The sequence below is a fragment of the Tauraco erythrolophus genome, chromosome 1 (assembly GCF_009769465.1).
Source record: "Tauraco erythrolophus isolate bTauEry1 chromosome 1, bTauEry1.pri, whole genome shotgun sequence".
In the NCBI taxonomy this organism is placed as follows: domain Eukaryota; kingdom Metazoa; phylum Chordata; class Aves; order Musophagiformes; family Musophagidae; genus Tauraco; species Tauraco erythrolophus.
The window spans coordinates 47,374,734-47,399,959 of NC_141465.1; the positions used below are offsets into that span (position 1 = coordinate 47,374,734).

Here is a 25,226-nt window from a genome sequence, read left to right on the forward strand (position 1 = left end):
GGAGTGAAAATGAGAAACCTGAATGATATATAGACATGTACATAGCAGCCATCTAAAGTTAGATCAGTTGAACAACGTCCTACCATCTTTATTGAACTAAGGATGACAAGATGTAAATCAGAGCCAAATAAAACACACTAAAAGATGACTGGATTTTTGCTGATGGAAATGAGTGTGGAGTTTCAAACAGGCCCACAACTTTAGCTCATGACTGCATTCACTGTAAAAGGTCAACAGGAATCCTCACTTTCACACTGGACTTAGTTTAAATGGTGGAAATTGGTTTCTATCCAATTTCTTCCCAGTCTTTTGGAGTACCCTGTCTTGAATTCATTGCTTATTTGTTATTGTCTGCATCAATGGCCCATGTCAGAAACTTCTGTTGTGGGGTCCTCAGTATAATTATTCTAGTGACAAATGATAAAGTGAAGCAAAAAGAAATATTGAGGAGAATGACCCAATTCACCCAAAGAAATACCAAACTCACCCAAAGAGGATTTAGATTGAAAGCATTTGACATCATTTAAGCAGTTATGTGCATTTTTCATTTGTATTTATATTCTCGCTAAAGCTATAATAAAAGTGCAGCCTTTAAGTATGGACATTCATACAACTACATTATGCATACAGATTTGCAATTCTATGTTTAGACACTAGTAAGATATTTTTGGTTGAAAGTTTTTTGTCACATGTCTAGTCAGTACTTTGTATCTGAAAGACCAAGACAGCTCAATCATTTAAAAACTTACTTAGTTTCAAAGACAATGATGCATTTAACAATTATAAAGTAATTTTTTATATATATATACACATATTCGAAATAAGATCTTCATGGAATTAGTTCTTTTTACGAATCTCTTAATATTTTAAATGGCAAAGACCACAGCTACTGGCAGTGGCATTTCCATATCTCATTTTCCTTTTGCCCAATCTTTGCAGAAGTCTTTTCTCTCTCAAATGTACTCAATTTTAAATTAGACTTTTTATTGTGATAATAAAAATGTCTCAAAGAATGCATTCTTTATTCAATGAAAATAAATTTCTAAACATTGTTCTATCTGAACTAAAAGGAAAAAAAGGATTCTTTGTTAGTTCCATCTGTTGGTTACATGTTTTCTTCAATCTAGACATAACTTTTATTTCCTAGAGTAATCCATCACAGGGACATTTTATAGTGAAATACGAAAGTTTTAATGAAACCATTCCATGGTTTTCAGCACATTGCAGGCTTACTAAAATTAAAGACCCAGCCGGACATCCTGAACTACACCACCTTCTGTGCAAGGCTTCAATCTTAAGGACAACTCTGATGTGAATAGGACTTTTTTTACATGAGGAAATTTTGATGGTCAAGTGATTTATTGAATAAAATCACTTAATAAATTTCCCTGTAACTCCATGATAGATCAAACTGAGAATTCAAGATCTTTTCCTCCTCTCTTTCTTTGAGGTTATACTGCACTGAGAACTTAACAAGAAATCAAACTAAAATTCATCAGTTTCTGAAATATGTTTGTTTCCCTCTGGCTAGAAAAGTTATCTGGGGCTACTTTTCTACATTGTAAAACACTGGGATGATTACTTCTTAAATTTTAAAAAGTTCTAATAACAGGTTTAATTTCAATCGAGCCTATGAGAACAAACTGCAGATAAATAATTTCAGAAACAATTCTTCAAAATATACAAGAGTAAATCCATATGCTGCTGAGATGAAGCACAATAAAGCATCACTGAGATAATCTATAATTAAAATGATGGTGTATGACTTATGATTAAGCTTCATTACCTGCAGAGCAAGGGGCTTCCATCTCATATTTTTCAGTAAAGCTGGTGCTGAGGTAAGCATGCTCTGAGGTCGCTTTTTCAAAGTTAAGATAACACCACTCGGATCCTCTCGTAGTGCATTCACCAAATTTTTCAACTGCCACCCCACCTGGTAACCAGTAAAATTATTACAATAAAATTGAGGTACAGTATTCAATATGTAATGTTCCCTTTTTAAATAAGATTAGTAAAATAACATAATAGGAGTGTGTATATATATATTAAAGGAAAATAACTCTAGAAATGTAAAAAATAAATTACTGCATAAAAATCAAGTCAACTAAAATAATTATTATAATGCATTAAGATGGATATGCATAATTTCAGGTTTTAGAATTAATAAACTACTGTTACACCACTGTAAACGCACAATTAAATCTCAAAGTGTTTTCAAAACTAGCTCTGGTACGTAGACTTTAGAGACTAGATGGTTAAAAAGTCTTGACTTGTGGCCCAACAGTTCAATTCAAAACTGAGCATTTTATAGTCCATGGTTACTATTTAAAGCCCACTAACCACATGTAGTCATACTACTTCTACTCCTAGCAGCTTATGCAAGCACAAATCAGTTCAGGAAAATCTTCTACTCTTCACACTGCTATAAAAATAAAATCAGAATCACAAGGCCTTTTTTTTAAATAGCACTTCTTTCATGATGATTTCAGAAACAAATACAGTAAATTAATGACAGAAATGTAGTCTAGCCACTACTTGAGTATTAACTTAAATTAAAATTTTCCTAATTTAATTATAGCATTTTAAAATATTCTAAAATTAAGAACTTGACTAACATGGAAAGTAACAAGTCTTTTTTTTATGAACAAAGGATAGAACTTTGAGAATCATTTACTTTGCATTTTTGAAAAAAATACTTCAAATATTAATGCAATACAACTCATGACAATGGTTTTCAGTCTAAATAATGCCTGATTTGCTATCTATCTCAAAATACTTTAAGATATTAAATTCCTGCGTTTTCTAGTTTGGCATCTAGAATGGCAATACATAGTCTCATATGTCCCTTGAAAATCTTGCCCTACAGATTTCAAAAGTGATTATTTCTGTAAACTTGACAGCTCTTCTACCTTTTTCTCTCTCTCCCTCCCTAAGCAAACAAGTAAATTTTCCTGACATGTAAAGGATCAGTTACAAATATTTTCCTGCTTTCACAACTTGGACAGGAAAAATGTTAAGAAAATTATCCAATTGAGAAGTGAAATTCTTACTGAAAAAAGATCTAGAACTCTGAAGTGATAAGTTAACATCATTGTAAAAAGTTTTTTTATATAATGTTAATATATTAAAAAAATCAAATAGGCAATGTGAACAAAGGAAATGCTTATGTTCTTTAACATCAGTATAGTGCAACATGACACAAATATGTATGTCATCTATTTTTAAGCAAGGTAATCATACGTAGGTTGTCACTACTTATTTTTTACCTCAAAACTCACTTTGTTTGCTTAATATCACTTATTTTAAGAGCTGATATTCCCATGAGCATGCCACTTTAGCCAACACTAATGCTTACAAACAACTCAACCACAGACATGGTTCAAACCTCATCACTCTTCCTCAGCTACTGTGAACCTATCTGTCCTGTTTTCACCACAGCAAAGTTCATTACATTCAGGATGTACTTCTACAGTAATATTATTGTAAATCAAGAAACAGGGTGCTGACAACATGCATCTTTATGGAATATTTGCCAGCTTCCATAGAAGACTTCCAAGCATGCTAAAATTCTTATTTTCAGTCCAATGTACTAGGCATATGGCTTTTACACTTTGAATAAAATGAAACACGAATGTAATCAACTTCAGCTCAATTCCCACATCCTGGTGACATCTCCATTCTGTTTCAAACATATCTAAACCAAGTCTCTGTAAGTCCAAGCTTTGTGTCTTAATATCACAATTTTATAAAAAAATACCTTGCCATTTACAATACTTTTTTCCTACTCGGAGAGCCTTCCACCACTGCTTAGAAACAATATATTCCCTGTATTTCCAGAACATGACCTTGGGAATATGCAAGGCGTCATTTGCTGCCCAAAAGAAGGAATTAAAGGCCTACAGTTCATGTAAGGTATCCCTGTACATAAGCTACTGTACATTTTAATTCCCTAATGAAACAACTGAAGACAGATTTCTGGAAAGGAATCGTTCTGCTGAATAAAGCAGCACAGCACGCCTAGAGAAGTACATGATGTGGTCCCAGTTATGGAGTCAGGATGTAGAATTCTTGCCATTTAAGTTGGTAGCACACTGCATATGAAAGCTGTGCTTTAAAGCCATCTGTTTCTCACTGAAATCGCCAGAGGAATATAAATAAAATTGGAGGGTTTTGGTTATGCTAGCAGTTCAAAAATTATTTTAAATGCACTTTCATACTTTAAAGAGATAAACTGTTGCATGTATTTCACCTATGCCTTACATTGCAATAAATAAGAGATTATCTAGTCTCTTTATAAGAGTTAGGGGGAGCAAAGAAAAAAATCACTTCAAAGCACTAAACCTGATGTATTTAATTTAGAAGCTCATGAATATAAACAATTTAACTTAATTTTTCACATGAAAATTCTGAGTTTACTATGAATTTCAAATGAAGTTCATCCTTTGCTTTTATTTAGTTCCCGGACAGGAGTTTTCTGGCTAGTTCAGGAAGTCCTTGGTTGTTTCTCATCTTTTGAACAGAAATGACTAAATTGGTCTAAGAGGAACAAGTCACATAAAAGGCTGTCACCAAAAAATTGAAGGAAATTGATGTCTACGTAGGAGGCATGCTTTTCAGTTCTCACATAGTTTAGATCCCATCAAAATTCATGTTGACACACACTAAACAGAAGCAATCTTATTTGAGGAGGTCAGGTTGGGAAGAGGAAAAAGCAACAAGTGTATCTGGAACTGAAAACTGTTTTCCAGAAATCACTTTAGTGACATGCAATCTACACTTTAAGTGTGATTTGAATTTGTTCTCTCTAATCTCTCCTCAGGATCTTCACCTTTTCATTACCACCACAGTTACCAACTCTCAACTTCTAATCATCAAGCTTTTGGGGTAGAGCTTTCAAAGTCCCTACCATGCCCCTTATCCTGTCCATGCAGTGCAAAACTGGACAGTAATAAGAAAGTTTCATTACCGGTTTGAGAGTTCAGTAGATAAGCAAAAGGACTATATTAGCAGACAACTTTACTTACATTGAAACAATCTGAGCAATTAATTTTTAAATCAGCGCACTATACTGACCAGGTATCCATTTTTGAGGGCCAAGCGAGTCACTGTTGCTCGCTTTACAACAAACGTACATCGTTAAACCCAGTGCCACCAACAAGCTGTGGTCAGGAGAGGTCTCTGCAGTGGCAGCCTGGGCTCCATGTTGGGTTCTGCTGCACAGCACCCAAAGCGCAGCTCATGGCAGAGCGCAGAGAGGGCAGAGAGCTGGCGAGGGCAGCCTGGGCATCAGGCAGGAGCACCAGACAGCCCGTCCCTGCCTCAGTCTTTAATAGTAAGGTTAGTAGTTCCCAGGTGAGCTGCCCTTGGGTGTCTGAGAGCAGGGAGGGAGAGCAAATCGAAGCTCCTGTGATCCCAGAGGAACGGGTCAAGGAACTGCTCCTCCGGCTGGATGCCCACAAGTCTATGGGGCCTGATGGTATCCACCTGAGAGTCCTGAGAGAGCTGGCGGATGTCATTGCCAAACCCCTGTCCATTATCTTTGGGCAGTCTTGGCTCACTGGGGAAGTTCCGCTGGACTGGAGGCTGGCGGACGTTACCCCCATTTACAGAAAAGGGCGGAAGGAGGATCCGGGGAACTACAGGCCTGTCAGTCTGACCTCGGTGACGGGCAAAGTCATGGAACAGGTTATCTTGAGTGCTATTAATGAGCACATACAGGTTAACCGGGTGATCAGGCCCAGTCAACATGGGTTTATGAAAGGCAGGTCTTGCCAATCAAACCTGATCACCTTTTATGACAGGGTGACCCGCCTAGTTGACGAGGGAAGGGCTGTGGATGTAGTTTTCCTAGACCTCAGTAAAGCCTTTGATACAGTTTCTCATAGTGTTCTGGTTGAGAAACTGATAACTGCTGGCCTGGATAGGCACACCCTCCTTTGGGTTAAAAACTGGCTGGATGGCCGGGCCCAAAGAGTGGTGGTAAATGGGGCTAAATCCGGCTGGAGGCCGGTCACCAGTGGGGTTCCCCAGGGCTCAGTGCTGGGTCCGGTTCTGTTTAACATCTTTATCAATGACCTGGATGAGGGAATTGAATGTACCCTCAGTAAATTTGCGGACGACACCAAGCTGGGAGGCTGTGTCGATCTGCTCGAGGGTAGGGAGGCCCTTCAGAGGGATTTGAACAGACTGGATCGTTGGGCCGAGGCCAATGGCATGAGCTTTACTAAGGCCAAGTGCAGAGTCCTTCACTTGGGGTATAAAAACCCCAAGCATCGCTATAGGCTCGGGGAAGAGCGGCCGGAGAGCTGCCTGGCGGAGAAGGACCTGGGGGTGTTGGTTGACTACCGGCTTGATATGAGCCAGCAGTGTGCCCAGGTGGCCAAAAAGGCCAATGGGATACTGGCGTGTATCAAGAATAGTGTGACCAGCAGGAGCAGGGAAGTGATCCTGCCCCTGTACTCGGCACTGGTGAGGCCGCACCTGGAATATTGTGTCCAGTTTTGGGCCCCTCGCTTTAAGAGAGATATTGAGCTCCTGGAGCGAGTCCAAAGAAGGGCGACTAAACTGGTCAAGGGGCTGGAAAATAAAACTTATGAAGAGAGGCTGAGGGAGTTGGGGCTGTTTAGCCTGGAGAAGAGGAGGCTGAGGGGAGACCTGATTACAGCCTACAAATACTTGAGAAAAGATGGTGGGGAGGTAGGGGAAGGACTCTTTACATTAGTGACGGGTGATAGAACAAGAGGAAATGGGCATAAGCTTAGTCAGGGGAGATTCAGGTTGGATGTTAGGAAGTATTTCTTCTCTGAAAGGGTTGTCAGCCACTGGAATAGGCTGCCCAGGGACGTGGTTGAGTCCCCATCCCTGGATGTGTTTAAGAATAGGGTGGATGATCTACTTGAGGATATGGTTTAATGGGGATTAGGGATGGTTGGACTCGATGATCTCTAAGGTCTTTTCCAACCTAGAAATCTATGAATCTATGATACTGGGAGACCCAGTGCGGGGAAGCGTGCCCAGCACATGGGTGCAGGCGGGCATCCAAGGGAGCACGGTGTACCTCGTGGGAAGGTGGAGCTTGGAGCGAGACAGGCTGCGGGGTTTTTTGGGGAGGAAGGAGGAGGAGGACTATGGGCTCAAGGAGCAGCAAAGGAAGGTGAGCACGGCATGAAAGACAGAGGAACTAGGGTAAGAGGGAGTGGATGGTGAGGGAGTACCACAGGGGTGCCCTTAAGGGTCATGTTGAGCAGTTCCTGCCAAGGAGGTTACAGCACCTTTGCTGGAGGAGTCTACTGCCAAGGTAAAGGAGGGATAGAAAGGGTTGCTCATCATGCCACCTGAGGAGCAATACCCCAAGGCCAGATGAACTATGCTGCCAGGGGAAGGTGGGAGAAGGGCCGTCACCCTCCCAAAGGGGAGAGCAACGCTCTGCACCAGGAGAAGCGAGCCTGCAGGCAGGGTGCCTGTAACAACAGCATCAGGTCACCTCCAAATTTCTCATCTCATTCCACCACCACTTGGATGTGGCCAGGCTGAGACACCTCACCAGCATGCTCCAGAGACACTTCAGGCCACCCAGGTTGCTTCAGTGGGGCAACATGGGCATGTGGGACCCCTGCACAGCTGCATCCAGCTCTGACACATCCTTCTTATCTCTTCTACCTCTTCCCCTTGCATCCCACTAGCTTCTCTACCACCTGGAACATTCCAGCACCCAGTACTCCAAATAGCAGAAAGTTTTAGCAGGTGTTGTTACAGAGGTCTACTCCTGCTGCCACCACCTGTGAAAAGATGATGTCATTGAGGAAGATGGGATGCATTTTAAAAGACCCCAAAGTTTCTTTGGCTTGCAGCAAGCACATCTGGATGACAATATTACAATGGCCTGAAATGGAACTTCTATTTTGAATTCCTATTCTAAGTTGTCAAGAACTTCAACATTTTAAACTAATAAAAAGTTGCTCTTAAAGTAAAGACCTTTTTCCCCAGATGAATCTATTGCCCCCTTTAAAACAAGCTTGGTAAACTGGTAACAATCTTTTCTTTTTCTGAAAGTAACCATGACTATTCACCGAATCTGCTTTTTTTTTTTTTTTTCTTCACACAGCTGCGCCCATGACAGTATTCCCAAACTGCTGTGCTCATTCATGATTTCTGTGAGTATTGTTGTACATTATGAGCCAGAGAGGAGCTCTGTAAAACATTAACATGCAGACAGCTCAAATACAATTGGATGGACCTAAACCAGGTATCTTTTGGATGACACAAAAGCCAGTCTGAAAAATCCAGCATATATATCCCGACAAAACCATAGAACAGCTACATCATTTAGAAGCAGTGTGCAATTCTAATACACACTGAAACTACATCATCTAGAGGATGGAATTATAGTCAAATGATAGATAGAACAGAGTCCATATTTTTACAGGTGTATTTCTGTTCAAAGGGTCATCGGAGCCCCACGAAAGTTGGTGAGAGCCTTCTGCTTCCATGAAGAGAAACCTGGTTTTTTTCCCAGTTACAGTAATTCATTCCAGATTTGTAAGGGAAAAATAGTTACATCTTTACACTTCTGAAAGAAAAGTAATATTTTCCTGCTAAATATGAACTGAAAAACCATCTGCTATTTTCTTGCTAAATAAATATGCAAAATCCACTCTAGTGTTTAATTTTTAAAAGTTACCGGAATGGGGTAAAATTCTTACTCTTTCAATGTTGCCTGTTGTAAGTGGAATGCAGCCAGAGTGCTCTGACTTACCAAACGTTTCAAGCTTTTACTCATTTTTGAGCTAAAAAAACAGAATTTCTAGGAGGAAAGTGTATTCCCCTTAAGAAATGGGTGTTTTTTTTAAGAACTTCCATATCCGTCACCCATCTTTCATTTTACAAATAAAAATTAGTGCATAAGAAAAAAAAACATCGCACAATGCTGCACCTCAAATCACTGTCTATCAAACCTAGCACACTGTCAGGCAAGTCAGAATATGACAAGAAACTATCTGGCATCATGTTGTCAAATTAACAGGTTGATTTCCATGAATATTGGCCAGAAATGAGGAAGGTCAGCTGGCAGCCCTGTGAAACAAGTATGTTAGTAGCAAGCATCTCCTTCCCTTCCCCCAGCTGTAGATGCCTGAAAAGGCTAAAAAATAACAGAAGGCCACAGGTCTTCTGCCTCCAGAAAACATCACTGAGTGAGGAAACCACAGAATGTTGTTTACAACATGGACTACCACAGAGATGAAAGCTGTATCTGTATGCAGCAGGAGAAGCAGGGTCAGGAGAGTAGCAGATGCCTTTCAGGGGTTTATCCAGCTTCTTAGGCTAGCATGATAATGAACGTCCAAGCTTACATAACACTTTTCTCCCAAAGAGAAGAGGTTAATAATATTGTGATTGAACATGCTGCAATTCTAATTAAAGAGTATCTTGGCAATATTATTTAAATAAATGCAATTTCAATCCAATGTTAAAGAAGTCAGTTCTGTGCATCCTTAGAATATCACTGATCACACTGCACTGAATCGTTGTCCAAAGTCACAACAACACAATTTGTATGTAAAATACATTGAAGAAAATCACGTCTTTTACTTGAGCAAAACCTGATGTTTCATCAAAACTTTGCTTACTACCACTGAAGTATGAAATAAGTAATTTTTACATTCATTTTTGGCTACGTAAACTAAAGCTCACAATTAAGAGACTTTTCCAAGAATAAACTACATTACGATGCAAATTGAGAGCCAAATACAGAAATTACTGCCTCTCCTTAAGCTGCTCTAATCACATTTTTCTGTCAGAAAATGTATCTGATCCAGAGCACAACTTCTGACATATTTTATTACCTTGCTCTTTTTAGGCATTTGCACAGCTCAGTTCCACCATAATTCAACAAACTTCACAAATGTTAGTAACATGTTTACAGAGCACCACGGTAATGGAGACAAGCATTTGTTTTCCCCATGGGGGAACTGAAACTTGAACTATCCAGGGATACAGAATCAGTTCTGTATTGAAGCTTGGATATTGTTTAATAACAATTCCTACCTTTCACTTTTCACTGATACAATCAACCTTCAGTTCAGAGCTACCTCACTGTTTTGCTTTTGAGTCATTGCTAGCAACATCCTAAAACAAATAAATGAGTATGTTTGTTGGGAACAGCAAAGATTCCAGCTTTATGGGTTTGATTATAGCCTATTTTACAGATGTGAGGTCAGCAACTAGATACAATTTTTAAGGAAAAAGAGTCTCATTTCCCTTTTTTAGGGTATGGATCTAAAAAAAAAAAGGGTTGATTTCAGTTTGCTCAGTTTTGCTGCACCTCTGAAATTTGAAGCATCCTCCCTCACTTGGGCACCTGCTCTTCCCCACAGTGACTGGCTGTCTCCAGTGTGATGACTTTGAGGCATCTCTCTCTTCAAACAGAAGTACAGATAACCAGCAGAGACAGGTACTGGCAATTTGGTGGGTTTTTATCCAGCCTTCCATCCACTTGCAGAATGTGTATCTCGGCATTATTTAGCCTCAGAGGGACTAAACTCAGTCTTTCAAACACTAGAAGGGTGTCTCAAGCACCAAGATGTACCTAATTTCAGGTTAAAGGCCTTCCCTGAAGGGAAAGCATCGTGCTGGCGGCAACACATGAGTATGAAGCCCAGTCACACAATAGGCAAGAAACCATCAGGTCCCGGCACTGCAAGCAGGAAAATGAGGGTTCTGCTCCCAGTTCCCAGCGACCGCTTTTTTGTGTAATATATGCACAATACCAACCACATACATACTGCAGGGAATGGGCTTTGAAAGCCACATTGCAATGGGCAGGCTCTACTCACTCTTCAGCAAGGGCACAGACATTAAACGATCATGAATAAAGGTGCTGTCACCAGAGTCCTCACTCGGTCTCATTTTCAAGAGCTTCCAGGGAACGTATGGAGAGCCTAGGTGCCTACTTACATTTCAGCAGGGCTCCTGGAGAGGGACAGACTTCCACTGCCTGAGAACATTTTATCATCCCTGAGTGGCCACATTAAGTGCTAGAGAAACTTTAAGGCTGAGCAGAGGAGTGCTGATAAATATCTAAGCAGGCAGAGAGAGTTGGTGGTACAAGCTGAAGGCTCAGGCAGGATTTAAGCAGACTGGATCACACTCCAGTTTCTCACAGATTAAGCTGCAGTATGGATGTGAGTGGCCTCATCCTTCCTGGGGAAAAGGGAACAGCTAAGTTCTCCATATTTCATGCAACATAAGGAATGTGCTCCTCAGGAGTGACCCTGCAGTATTAACCCACCACAGCCACATTTGCCTTACAGTAACTCATTTGTGTTGCTGTGTGCTTTCATCTCACAATGGGAATTTGAGGCATGTGTGTGTGCGTGCATTGCATGTTCTCATATTTAAATTCCAAAATTGTTGTTCTGGAATTAATATATATATATATAAACACATACATGCACACACACATCTATAAATAATTTTGTTTCAGATTGAATTCATATTATCACAACTTAATATTTTAGAACAATTCCAGCGAGTCAGTAATTCCAAGTCTTTGACCTTCCCCCTTTTCAATGTATAAATAAAGTCCCTGAGATCCCCAGCTGCCCTGCAGCTAAATAGTGTTGCTATCCTTATAACAGATGTTTCTTGAGACTGAATTCATACAGCGAAAATAAATTAATATGTGTACCAAAAAATTGTTAAAAAATCCTTAAAAGTCACTGATAACCACAGAAACTGAAAAAAAAAAAACCAACCCCAACCAAAAAGCCTTTAATTGAGCTGAAAACTTACATAGCATCACTTAGGTAAAGGAAGGACAGGTATAGGGAGTTAAAAGAAATTGCCATAATACAGCAGTAATTATTTAGCCATGAGAGTTCTTTTCTTTTTCACTCGTTTTTACTGCTAATAAAATAAATAACCATAGGCTACATACAGCATTCAAGCCACTGAGGTGTTCTAAGCCAGTACTGAGGTGTTTTTTAATAAAAATTTACATATTCAGAGTACATCTACTGAAATCAGGCATAGAATTTCCCTGCTTTAATTTTTCCTCCCTCATGACACAGCATTAACTTGCTTTTCTTACTGTTTTGATCTACTTTTACAACAACTATCATCGTCTTACATTTCCTCATAATTACCTCCTAACTTCATCAGAATAAGATAATGAATTATGCAACACAAGAGCAGGCTGGAACCTGAAGATCAACTGTGTAATTTACACAGCTGCTACCTGCATAAAGCACAGAGATATTCAAAACTACTGAATCTTAACTCATATGTGGTCCAGGCTGCACACAACTGTAGCATTAGCCAATTAATTTGCACAACTTTGAAGACATCTCTCCTTACCTTTCATCTCCTTCTCTACAGTGTCCTTCAATTTTCTGCATCTCAGTTAAAAGATTACTAGCAGCAGAATACCTGCCTTCCTTTCCAAATACACAAACTTGAACTTACACTAACAGTAAGCCTTTTAACTTGTTCTTATGAGACAAAGAGAGTAATATAATATATATTCTGTTCTATAGGCATCAACACAGTTAGCAATAGAAGATTCTGATTCTACTGATTGTCTGCTACCTGGGCATAAAACATATGCTCTAATCACATATTTCACACATCAGAGACTAAGAAATTTTGAAAGAATTATTTTAACTGCAGAATTTACAGTATTCTCACTATTGAGAATATACTGTTAACATTGTAATTTAAATCATCTGCAAACAGAAATTGTACCAACATTATTAGTCAGTAGTAAATGAGAGTGCAAAAATAAGTTTTATCAAGAATATACACAAAGAGTTTTTGGCAGCACATTGTCTTTCAATATTTCTGCTACAGATATTAATACTATCTACAGCATCTCTTACAGGTTGTTTTTTTTTCTATAGAAACACTACCATATGGGAAAAAAAAAAACCAAAACATAAAACAACTGTACAAAATAAATAAATTAAAATACATCATCTCCCAGTATAGTCTGTGTAGAAAGATAAATTTGACAATTAGATCACAAGAGCACTCCACAGAATACTGCAGCAGTTTTTAGCAGATACATCCTCAGGACTATGGTCGTAAGTATAGGTCGCATAAAAGTACTTGATTTGGCTACGGACTCAGTAACTTGGCTATCAACAGCAAAGAAACTATGAAGGCCCACCAATGGCATCCACAGAAGAAGTCAACTGGTACTGCAGCAGAATTCTTACTACAATTACATTGCTTATAAAAGAGACATTGGTGCCTTCATAGTCAGCCCAGGTGTGTATTCCCAAACTGTAGTCAGTGCCATACAGAGCAGTTTATATCATCAGTTACCAAAGAACCTTTTTTTTCCCAGAAGAAAAATGACAGAACTCAATAGTCTGTTGAACAGTTATTAATATATGTTCATCTAATCACATGAGTAAACTACCAGGGCTCAATGATAACAGAGTTGTCCGTTCTGGGGTACAGCCAGGACAGAACATCTATGTTCTTGAGTGAGCTGTGGGACACGGCAAATGGCAACAGGTGACCAAGACCACAATCAGCTGGCAGAGAACACTTCTAGAAATACAGTGTATGGCTACTGAACCCACGTCCCAGTCATATGAGAGGATGGGCATCTCCGGTTGCACCACTTTCTTCTATTACTTCCTGAAAGGCCTCGTATAGTAATCTGAACCTCTCAGTGTTTGACTGTTACACAGCTCCATCAACAGCATATCAATCCCACAGATGAGGTTTAACATGCCCAGCACATTATTCTTCAAGTACAGCAGGGCACCACAACTGCAGCAGAGGGTCAGGATCAGGCGCTCTGGAGAACAGATCAAAGAGCTCACTGAAAGTGAGATGTTGGTGACCAGGTCACAGGACCAAACCTGACGCTCACAAAGTCCAAGAGATTAAGGAGCAACTTCCGCAACCACTTGTGACTTACGAGTGACCCTGTTGGTGTTCCCGTTCCATTTTGGGGCACAGTCAACCAGGTTTAATGCTTTCAGCTAAGCCAAGCAGGTTGACTTTAAAGTAAGGTAGAAGCCCTCCCACAGTTAAGCTCTGTTATCATCTAGGAGACAGGTTGCTGCTGAAAGGCAGCACAGCGTGGCTTTCTGCTGCGACTGAACTAATTCTACTGGCTGGTGACACAGGTGTGAGTTAAGTCTGAAAATTTCCTGTGGAGCGAACAAAGGGAAATTATTCAAAGTTTGGCAGAAACGTGAAGCAGAACGGGCTGGCCAAGCTTCTGCTGCTGTATCTAATACAGGTGCCACAATGACTTGTTTGTTAGCTGATTCGATGTGCCAGAGTAAGAAGTGCAAGTGGATGCCCACTCAGACACAGCATGCTATTTACATACAAATGAACCTGTGCTCATCAAAGTGGTGTGTGTTTCAAACATCAATTCCAAACCATCCCAGGGATCTATGGAAAAGAGATTCACTAGACAAGAGCATCCAGCATTTGTGCTGCAGAACTCTCAGGGAAGTCCTCGCCCATTTAAACTCGGCCAATCTGAAAACAAGCGTGGAGTAGTTCTCAAAGCAGAGATACTTTATCCACGAAGCTGCTGCCAATGACCTCCATTAATTTTATTTTCCCAAATATTTACTTCATTTGGAAAATATTTGTGGAACATTAAAATGAAATCTATTTACATACACACACACACATATACTTTCCTAACTGCTTAAAAGACTAGCTTCTACCTCCTCTTCAGAGTACCTGAGACTCCTTTTTCCCTGAAGAACATTTCTTGGAAAGCACAACATAATTCATCTGCATTTGTCAAATTTGTCAAGCTGTTTCTCTTTTTCATTTATACTCCTGTAAAAACATTTGCACTCACCATGGGGAAACAAAAGATCATCATCTCTCACACATTTCATTTCTGCAATATCACACTTCCCTGACATATGGGATATAAAATAATATATTTCTGTGTGTATTTGCACATCTATGTAGAAAAGAGATCATAAATAACACTATATAATCTCAACACAGATTCCACGTTAAAAGGAATTGCAAATTCACAAAAAGATTTTTTGTTTTGAGAGCATCATAACAATTTAGTTCCCTTCTCAGTATTACACAATACTTACAGAGAAAGTAAAGAAACAAAAAGAATTAAACTGAAGTTTTGAGAGGGAATTTGGAGGACAGACTACATTTGCCAAAACCAAAGTACAGTCCTCATATCCCGACAAACTACAGAGAGTTCAGGACAAAGCCCTGCAGAGAACTAGGTTACTTCCATAAAGACTACCATTAACATTTCTGAACAGACCTAAAAAGCTTTTACGTGTAAATCCCACCTACTTTTAAAATGAAATACCATTATAAACATAGGAAGTCCAAGGATTTGGAAAGGATTAAAATAATGATTTGGGAGCTATTACTCTATCTTCTCTTCCATAAAAGCACATGCATGACAGCAACAGAAGGAAGTTGAGCACGAGGCATATTTCTTTTGAACTTTTAGGATTTTGCTTCATTTTTTTGTTGGTCAAATCAAGCATCATATGACAATAAAAATATTATTTTAAAGGAAAGATGTTGTTAGCGGAAGTTGTTGTATAAGGTATCAAACATTTAATGTCAAAATCTTGGACTGACGCCACGGTCCTCTCCTTTATTCTCTTCTAACACACTTCCTCACTCAGTCTCTTTAGAAATACCGTTTCCTTCAAAGTCAAGTTAATAACACCTTAAATGAAATACCTGTGTTTAAAACCCTAGCTTGGATCTGAAACGGATCCTGCTAAGCAGTGCAGAAAAAACAAATAAACAGAAATATTTGTAATATCATTTTTCTACTGATAGGTGTTTTGTTTTCCCCAAAATAAGAAGACATCTTCCGCCCACTCCATTGTGGATGCATACACTCCAGGGGTTCATACAGACCCCAGTTCAGCATTTCCTATCAGCTGAAATTTGCCATCTCCCCACAAACCCTAAGAGGTTCTGTGGGAGTCAAACTCTTCTCACTAATTGTACAGCGAATCTTAAAAACTCGTTCCTTACTTTTTCTAAGCAAAGATTAAGTTAGGGTAAGGATCTTGAAAGGTATCATATCCTTCTTAATTGTTTACCCTTGTAGAAAAGCAAGGAATGATCTTGTAAATGTACCCATCATGTTTCAGAGGAATTTTTAGCAAAACATCTTCAAAGGTTTTTGTACTGGAAATACAAAAAGAATTCCAGCAACTCCCTTCTGTGGACTTGGCGTGGCCTACAAGAGCCCACTGGAGTTTCCACAGTAAGAAACATGCCATATAAAAGCCAGATGTTATCGACATACTACACGATTCAAACATCCAATTTCAACAGTAACTTAAATGTGTTGAAGACATTAAACATACCAGCTTCTACATGAAACAAATCGATAACTGACCATATTTGCTTAATTTGCCAAATTAAACATATTTTTTCTGTCATCTATATTTACATATGTTCTGATTAGTTTTAGCCAACAAACACAAATTTTGGGAATCCATATGTCTATCATGTCATATCATACTTATACTAAATTCATAAGTCATATCATACTTGTATTAGAAGTATACGCAATGTGCCAAAAACGCCTCTAAAATAAAGAAACTATGCACAGGAGATTACACAAGAAAGCCTGTTATTCAAGAATCCTACACCATCCTGAGTCTATACCTTGGAGTATGTTCTCTACAGCTTTCTCACTGATACAACCAGAAAGAGTACTGTCAACAGTAATAATTCATGCAAGCAATAATATTGTTTTCTGCACTTTCAGTTGGTTAAAAGGAGGACTGTCTTGAGGCAAAATACACTCTTGAATTATATAAGGGCAGAAACATGAGTGCTACAGTACAGTGCAAATTCTGAATTGCCTGAATGATTTTTTGTTGTTGTTTACATTGGAACTATTTCAGACAGATAGGCTTTTAGAGGAGATTAAGGATGGAATTTACAAGGAAGTTGAAGGGAAGACAGTGCCTAAATCCTTTGAATTTCAATGGGGGAGTCACGCCTGTTAGTTACAGAGCTATTTAAAAAAATTCTATTCTGTAAGGCGAAACTGACACAGAAGATTCACATAGCTATCTAACCTCAATAAATAACCACTTAAAGGACAATTTTCTGAATATTAACTTTTCAGTGACTTAAGCTTTAATCTTATTATTTTTTTATTTTAAAAATTGAGAAGATATTTACATTCCAGACATCCTGCCAGCAACAAATGGAATACATCCTGTTACGCATGTTTGCTACCCATATAGCAAAAGATTAGGGTGATCACTTGAAATCCTTTGATTTCACTGCCAAACAAAATACTATGAAGATTAAGCATCACTACAAGCAAACAGAGGATGTCAATAGTGAATTTAAAACTATTTGACACCCTGTACTAGGACATGTATAATAAAAATCAATATAAGGCACTTAACTATCCTCCTACTTTGTCATGCTGCTTATTTGAAAGCCAATGGGCTTTCTGAAAGAATAGTCTTTTCATAACTATTGACACTGACACCTGTAAAAAGCGTTAGCTAACAAGTTGGATTTCTAAAATAATTGTGTGGAATTTCTCTTCCCATATTTATATTCATTCTTTGAAATATGTAGTACTGAAAGCCAGGTATTAGCTTCACTTTGACAAACAAAATACACTGAAATAACTAAAGAAAATACAGGAAAAAAAATTAACTCTAAAATAAATCTAAATTTTTTTTTTTTTTTAGATTTTGATTCTCTAATTACAAGACATCACCCCAATAACAGTTACATATGAACAATACTTCCCTATAGTTTGATAGTTAGATCTTTAAAAAATTTAGTCAGTTACTTCTATAGTCAGTATGAGTGATAATGTATGACAAGTCACAAGGAGTAAGCTGAAAAACAGTTGCTGCATGTTCAACTGCTAAGCAGTATATGAAGTGTGAAAAAAAAAACAATAAAAAGAAAGGACAAAATGTAGTATCTTCAGAATCCTTTACCTCCTAAGTAAGAATCAGTTTAAGTAAGAATAGCTCTTCTCCCCAGCAAAACAGATTCCTAGAACTGGACAGTAAATTCCTTATGATCGGCCAGAGTATAAAAGCACTGATTTAGGCTCTTGCCAAAAGAAATATAGAGGTTTAAAAAATGCTGCAGTATCTAGAGAAAAGATTGAATATTTGGGCTCTATAAACTGGAAAGGGAATGAAGTGCATCTTTGTAAAGGTAACATGGGAGGTGAAATCTCATTCTTAAGAGAATGCTAGCTGACTTACTGTGGAAAGGTGACATTAAAATACAAAGAAGTTACTTGTATACAATATCAAAGATGCCAATGAATTTAATTAAATTGTTGATACAACAAAGCAAGAGTATACATAAAAAGTGTGACTTAGTCTTTTACTATACATATCCTCTACACCAAATGTTACTGCTGAAAAATTAAATTCAGTTTGTCAGAGCTTCCTATGGTACTTTTTCCTAGAAGTACAATCGACTCTTTTTTCTGTATATCTCAAAATACCTAGCTTCACTGATGCAAAAGCCGAAACATCTAAAACCTCCATTCAAAATTCCATCCAACTAGGTAAGAAAGCTCATTTTAACGCTTGTCAAAACGTTTTTATTAGTAGTGTTAGGAGTAAGAATCTGATCTTTCCATCAAATAAATCCAGTCTAGATGTGCCACAAATAAATCCAGTGTAGATGTGCCAAGAAAACCAGAACAAATAACTAGTTGATTGGAAATTTTCAAGTTGACAAGGTAACTTTGCCATATAGCACCAACAGAACTTGTTGGAAAAACTAGCTAGCAAAACGACTGAACACTTGTTGATGTGCTTCTTCAGATGTTTATACATTTTGATAGCCAAAATAATAATGTTCTAAAATGTTTTTCATTTTAAATTGATGTCACAAGCTTTCTTAGTGCAGAAAAATAAGTAAATTAGTCATCAACTGTACATGCAAATAATCACGGGATACAACACTTATGAAGCATCTGTGTGGTCAAAAAAAAGTATTAAAATTCACCCTGATTTGTTTAGATTGATCAAATTACATTGCCTAGCTCAAAAGATAGCTTCTCATCAGTTAAGTTCCACACATACACAGTATATTTGACATCAAACTTAGCTGGAGGGTATACTGAAATATTACACTAATTTGTGCAGAGGAGTTGACATGATGTACAATGGCCTAAAGCTAGAAGTGGAACTCCATGGGGAATGACGAAACACTTCTAACAAATGAGTGCTGTATTAATAATGATGATCTAGGATATTTTTCTGTCAGTTAAATTGCTTGCAAGGATACACGTAATTAATACCATATATTGACTTTCACTACTCTTAAGAAACCTTATACTTTTGAAAAGAATAGTTGCTTTCTACACTGACAGTCTGCTCTTTTCTGTTACCAAGCCTTACCTTAGAAAAGGTAATTTTATTTTAACAGTTCACTGACCCTATATAACATCACCAGGAACTAACATGCATCTATTCACACACAGAGCAAATTGCATGGTATTAGTTTTCTTGCCTATTATGCCTGAAAGATTTGTTTCATCTTAACTTTCCAAGTTTAAAAATCTGTATTTAAATTAAACTAAACACCCTAGGCACACTATGGAAATTTTACATCCTTTTGTTCTCGAAAATCATGTTCTACACATTCCAGTAGGTTTGGAAAGCAGTAAGTTTTCCAGCCTCCAGGAAGAGATCTTGATCTTAAACCCACAAGGGCACAACAGTTCCAAATTCCAGTATGCCTTGACCCAAACCTTCCATTACACTAAACCCAACTGTTTATTAATAGGGCATGGGTAAGCAGAAAACACCCTAACGTATCTCCCAAGCCACAACTATTTAGCCTAACTTGATACCTCCAGGGATACTAAGAGGAACAGGGTTTAACTTAAGAACTAAAGAACTACATAGTTTCAGAAGAGAAAAGGAAAATCTAGATGTTAGAATAAATAATGATTTATAAAAACACATTTTTCTACACATTTGTTCTCTACACATGCTGATGTGCCAATTGACACAGAACATAGTTATACATACCACAGTTTGGTGGTTAACTTGAATCACTTCATCCCCAGCATGGATTTTCTTGCACCGATCTGCAGGTGACTGAATTTAAAATAAAAGAGATGATAAAGAATACAGTTCTTACTGGTCATCATCTCTCTTTCAGCATTATGATTGCTAAGCTATGTAAATCAGGTTAGATCGATAATTACATTTTACTGTGAAATAAAGAAAGAAATATTTAATAAATCAATTCGTTGTTGTTGGAGAAAAATAAACTGTACTATTGTACACAACACAATAAAATGTTAAGAAAAGTATGAGTATTCTTGTATTAAAGGGTAACTGAGTCCTAAGGATTTAATTTTAATTTCGTTCTGCCAAAAGAGTGCTTTAACCTGCTTGACATCTCTTAAGTCTGCAAAGTCAATCTTTGGCTGCACTTTGAACCTATCAAGACTAATTGGCAATTCCTCATAAACAAATTTCACAACATTGCCTTTTTATTCTACAATGTTTCAATACGATGCAGAGAACGTCAGTAAATTACAGTTCTTCAAAGTGTACACAAGGAGAAAGGATTAGGTTAGCTACCAACTAGAAATATCATATAAGTCACATAGTAACTTAGTTTCTGGGTGATTATTAGGCCGAAAGACATGCAACTAGTATAAAAATCCTACAAAGATGACACTTTCAAAAAGCAAAGTAGTTTCCTGCTTTGCTTTTGCCTCAAAAAAACACTCCAACAAAAAAATCCAAACAAAAAAACCCACAACAAAAAACCCCAACCTTCCCCCATAAAGCTTTCCCTCTCATCCCTCCAAAACTTTCCCTTCTTCTGCCTTCTATATTTACAGTAGACCAACTGTTTTCTGAGGGAAATATCCCTATGTTTAGAGGAAAATAAGTTCCTTCAGCTTTTCATGGACTGACAATGCTTTGATTTTTCTCTCAATATTGTGGCTGCCAGCCCATGGAGGCACTTAATCAACTTAGAGGTAGAAGGTGAGACTAACAGTTTGACAAAAAAAGCCAGTTGCTCAGGAGCAAGTTTCTGAAAAGCTGCTATTAATTTTACAAAAAGAAAAGAAATTAAATTCATTTTCCAGTGAGATAACAGGTTATCTAGAGAATATGCTCCAGGCCTGAAACGTGGACTGTTTGTAATAACCTACGTACCACATCGACACTCAAAATACATGTCCCATAGTTATGCCATGACTTCCTAGTACAATTCCAGGCAATTCATGGCCTAAGTTAAGGACAGTGTTTAAAAGGAAGATATCCAAGAGAAACATGAGGCTGAAAGAAGGGTCACTCATGACTCAGTTGTAGGAGGTGTTGTTCAGAAGACCCTAAATCGAGCTGTGCTGGTAAAAGTGTCATTTTCCTTATGTAAAGAACAGAGCCTTGACTTTTTGGCACTATTTCAGCATTAAAGGTGTTGGCAGAGTGACTTGAGGAAAAACTGGTGATTACGTTCTAAAGATCTATCTTCTGCCTGCCATTTCACTATTCACACCTACTCATTCATACCTCCAAACATCTTTATAATCCTCCTATGTAATACTGCTATTTCAGCTCAGATGTAGTTACACCTAAGACTTTGAAAATGTCAATGCAAGTGAATCTCGTGTCATTATCCTTGAAATCTACAGGACTGTATTATGATACAAACTTTCTCCTGTATTGACTTCAGCACTTGCAGCTTAAATCTTGACAAAACAGACATTTTGTGTAGCAATCTGCCAGGCCAGTAAATATGGTCCAACAATCTTCAAATTGGAAAAGTCTACCTTAAAAAAACTCATTGCAATTATGCCTCAAATACACTGCAAGGTGTGTTCATTTATACGTGAGTCATTTATACAGAAGTCTCAAGGCTGTGGTCTTATGAAGAGGTTGCAACTCTTGTTCTTTACAGCTTTTTCCTCCCAACTAAAGAATATAGACACTGCCATAAAGAAATAGTATCTTTTATCCTCACTATTTAAGGAAAACAGAGGAGAATTGATAAGCTCTTTCTTTTTTTTAGATGTATATGCTGATCATTAAGCAAAACATCCATTCAAAAAGTCCTACTAGGAGGAACAAAGCGTGTCACATCACAGCTACATCTTCATTAGCTGGTAATTCAGTTCAACAGGGAGTTGAACAACAGATGGAAGTACCTGTCGCTGAGGCTCACATTGATACCATACAAGCTATTCAGAATCTTCTTAGGGTTTATTCTTCAGAATACATTTAGTTTTGTCCTTTAGGCTAAATCTTGTCTTTGTTCCATTCCCCCAGTATACTCACTCTGTCTGAAAGACCAGTTTAGACCCCCCCAGAGCACATTTGTTGCATGTCCAGAGTGGAGATTTTAGTGTTATTTCTTCTGAAAGGCCTCTCTTCCCTGAGATCTAAGGGCAACTTGCAAACTCAACCAGGGTACAGTAAGTGGGGACACTGGGAGCACCACCTTCAAAGTTACACTCCTGCTGGAGATGCCTCACATGCTATTAGTTTAGAAAATAATCTTTTCTATTGGAAAATCAAATTACAAAATGGTCTCAATTGAATAATACATTTGTTTTGTGAATTAAAGGAATCTTTCCAACATGGTCTAAAAGGGCTACTCGACTAGAAAGCTGTAATCTCCTGCTGGACGAATACACTTTTTAGATTTGTTACTTCCAAATAAAAGAGAGAAGATGTGAACCAGAAAGCTCAGCTTTCTTTAATGCTACAGGACCACCAGAGAGAAGCTCTTATGGGGCAGTGACCTGTGAGGAATCCTGCTCTCTTACAGTTCAAGTTTCAGAGCTCAGCTGCTTTGAACTGCAGGGCTGACGTGTTGGGAGAGGTGACTCCTAATGCTGAACAGCAAGATCCAAACTCCCAACGGGCTTTGTAGTTGGACATCAAACACCTCTAATGGTGAACAGAAAGAGCACAAACGGGGCTACAAAAGCTACTGCATTATATTAATGTGGAGAGCACTGTCATGCTACTGTGCTTATTAAAAAGACAAGTGCTTCTCTGTAATCTTTCAGGAAAGTGTCAGACAAAAATTTGTGTCTATGTCTCACTTGGAGGAGCAGAGTCGGAAAGAAAAGGGCCACAAAATTCTGTCCAAAGGGAAGAGAATCTGGATTCTTACTGTTTCCTAGAAGTTAAACTGTACCACAAGTAGTAAACATGCCAACATCAACAGGTCAGATCACATCTGCACCATCATGACCTTGCTCTAGCCACGCTGCTTAGATGTCTCTCCTCGCATCTATCAGAATCATATCTTCTTTTTTTTTTGTTTTTGTTAAAGGAAGCAGCTAGCAATTATGTGTTTAAAAGCAGAAGACAACTTACTTTCTCTAAGGCGTTACTCATTTTCACACACACTTTAACGTACAACAGGTTTTTCCCTAGACAGTAGACTGCAGTTTCCTGATCTGCTGTGAGCACTTCCAGAGTGATATGGTGAGTGAAAGAGTCAGTAACGAAAGCAGAAGAGTCATCACGACTGAAGCTTTCTGACATGGCTTTAAATTATATTCATGAATCACAAAAGATAAGAGTTTTGAGGGAATGCATTAAGATTTTATTTTTATCTTTGCCCCTGGGAAATTAAATCCAGTATTAGTAAGTCATGGAGAGAAATGACTTTTTTAATTTGAGAGAAATTCAACCGTAAAAAGCATTCTCTTTCTTTCATATGTTTTCCAGACTAAGCTCAACTATGGCTCTGTTGTTTTTGTTTAGTTTTGCTCATTTCACTGATAACATCTGTAGCTGTAGGTCTGATTCCCTAGAATTTTGATTTCAAGGTTGAAATTCCTTAAGTTTTCTTTATTCTGAGATGAGTGGCATTCACAGAAGTTCTACAACAGATATTACCTATTTGGTATAACCCATGGATATCCTGTCAATAGCAGAATTAAAAAGATTGCAGTTTCTATGAAGGAATGAAATAATATTCCTATTTTATTGAGACATTAACAGAACCTCACTGTGGATCAGAGGCAGCAGCTGTAAATACCATGTAGGTGGTTTGCACTTTCCACAGGATGACATGGTAGCACGATAAAACAAACATTTCTGAAAGCTTCATTTTAAGAAAATGCCATCAAAATCTTTGAAAGGAATTGCCTAAACCATTATGAAACATTGTTTAGTGGCTTGTTCCATGTTCATTGAAGATTATGGATAGAAGCGTTTCTCCCCAAAATTATCACTTTGCTCACTTCCTAACAGCCAGCCAGTTCTCTAAATACAGTGTACAAGGAAAGAAGGCTGTATTTCAAAGGCAGTTGAAAAGTAGTCTATTACGTTTTGCTTGCTGTTTAATACCTTCAGAGAGAATTAGTACACCGGTAATAAGTGCTCCGTCTATAAGCATTACTCAGAAGTTCATGCAGAAATATATGGTTACTTGTCAATGTGAAGGGATGTCCTCATTTCCATGCATTTATTTATTACAAAATAAAACTTGATAGATGGAAAAAAATAAAAGCTGTTTGTCTAATACTGCAGCAAACTCCAGCATATCAGCCTATATGTAATAAAGACATTTATCTTTTATTCACAGAGCAAGGTAACTCCAAGACAGCTACTTCCTATCTTGATCAACTGCAGCATTTTAGGTGTCTTGCAAGAACAAATCAAAACCGATTCCCCTGGTCCTCAAATGGGAACAATTCTTTCAATTCTGAGGTAAGCAAGCACAAGCGTTTCTGCTGTCCAACATGCTATTGGTCCTCAACAGCCTACTAGCACGTTTTTGCAAGCAAAATGTAGTCTATAGCAAAGGGAAAGCGTAAACCACAGGTAAGGTCAAAAAGGCTTCCAGGCCTGAACATACAGTATTAACAATACTTACATTTTCTGTTGTTCCAGTAATTACATGGAGACCATCATATGTTGATTTAATGTACATACCCTAAGAAAAAGACATCATGGGAAAGAATTTTTAAAGTGTTTCATAAACCATCACCATCCAAACATAATTTGCATATCTCTAAAAGAAACAACTTTTTTTTCCCCTTTCTCTTTTTTTTTTTTTTTTTAAATTTGTAGACTTTTTAATGCCATGAGGAATTTGTCTCTGGATAGGAAAGTGCTTTCTGATACACTTCAAGAACAACAGACCAAATGATTCTGGCCTTAATTAGCAATAGTAAACTAAAACTTTTACTGCAGTCATATCTATAAATACTCCCATGTTTTTTTAATATATTCCTTCAA

The 25,226-nt window shown here is 37.9% G+C and overlaps 1 protein-coding gene across 1 annotated transcript in view; it reads right to left on the bottom strand.

Annotated features, from left to right (window-relative positions):
* CNKSR2 (connector enhancer of kinase suppressor of Ras 2) overlaps window positions 1-25,226 on the bottom strand; it is a 218,047-nt gene that overhangs the window by 97,070 nt on the left and 95,751 nt on the right. Inside the window, 3 exon segments of the mRNA XM_086608968.1 lie at window positions 1,787-1,933; window positions 20,031-20,099; window positions 24,862-24,921. Of these exon segments, the coding sequence (XP_086465094.1) occupies window positions 1,787-1,933; window positions 20,031-20,099; window positions 24,862-24,921 (276 nt within the window).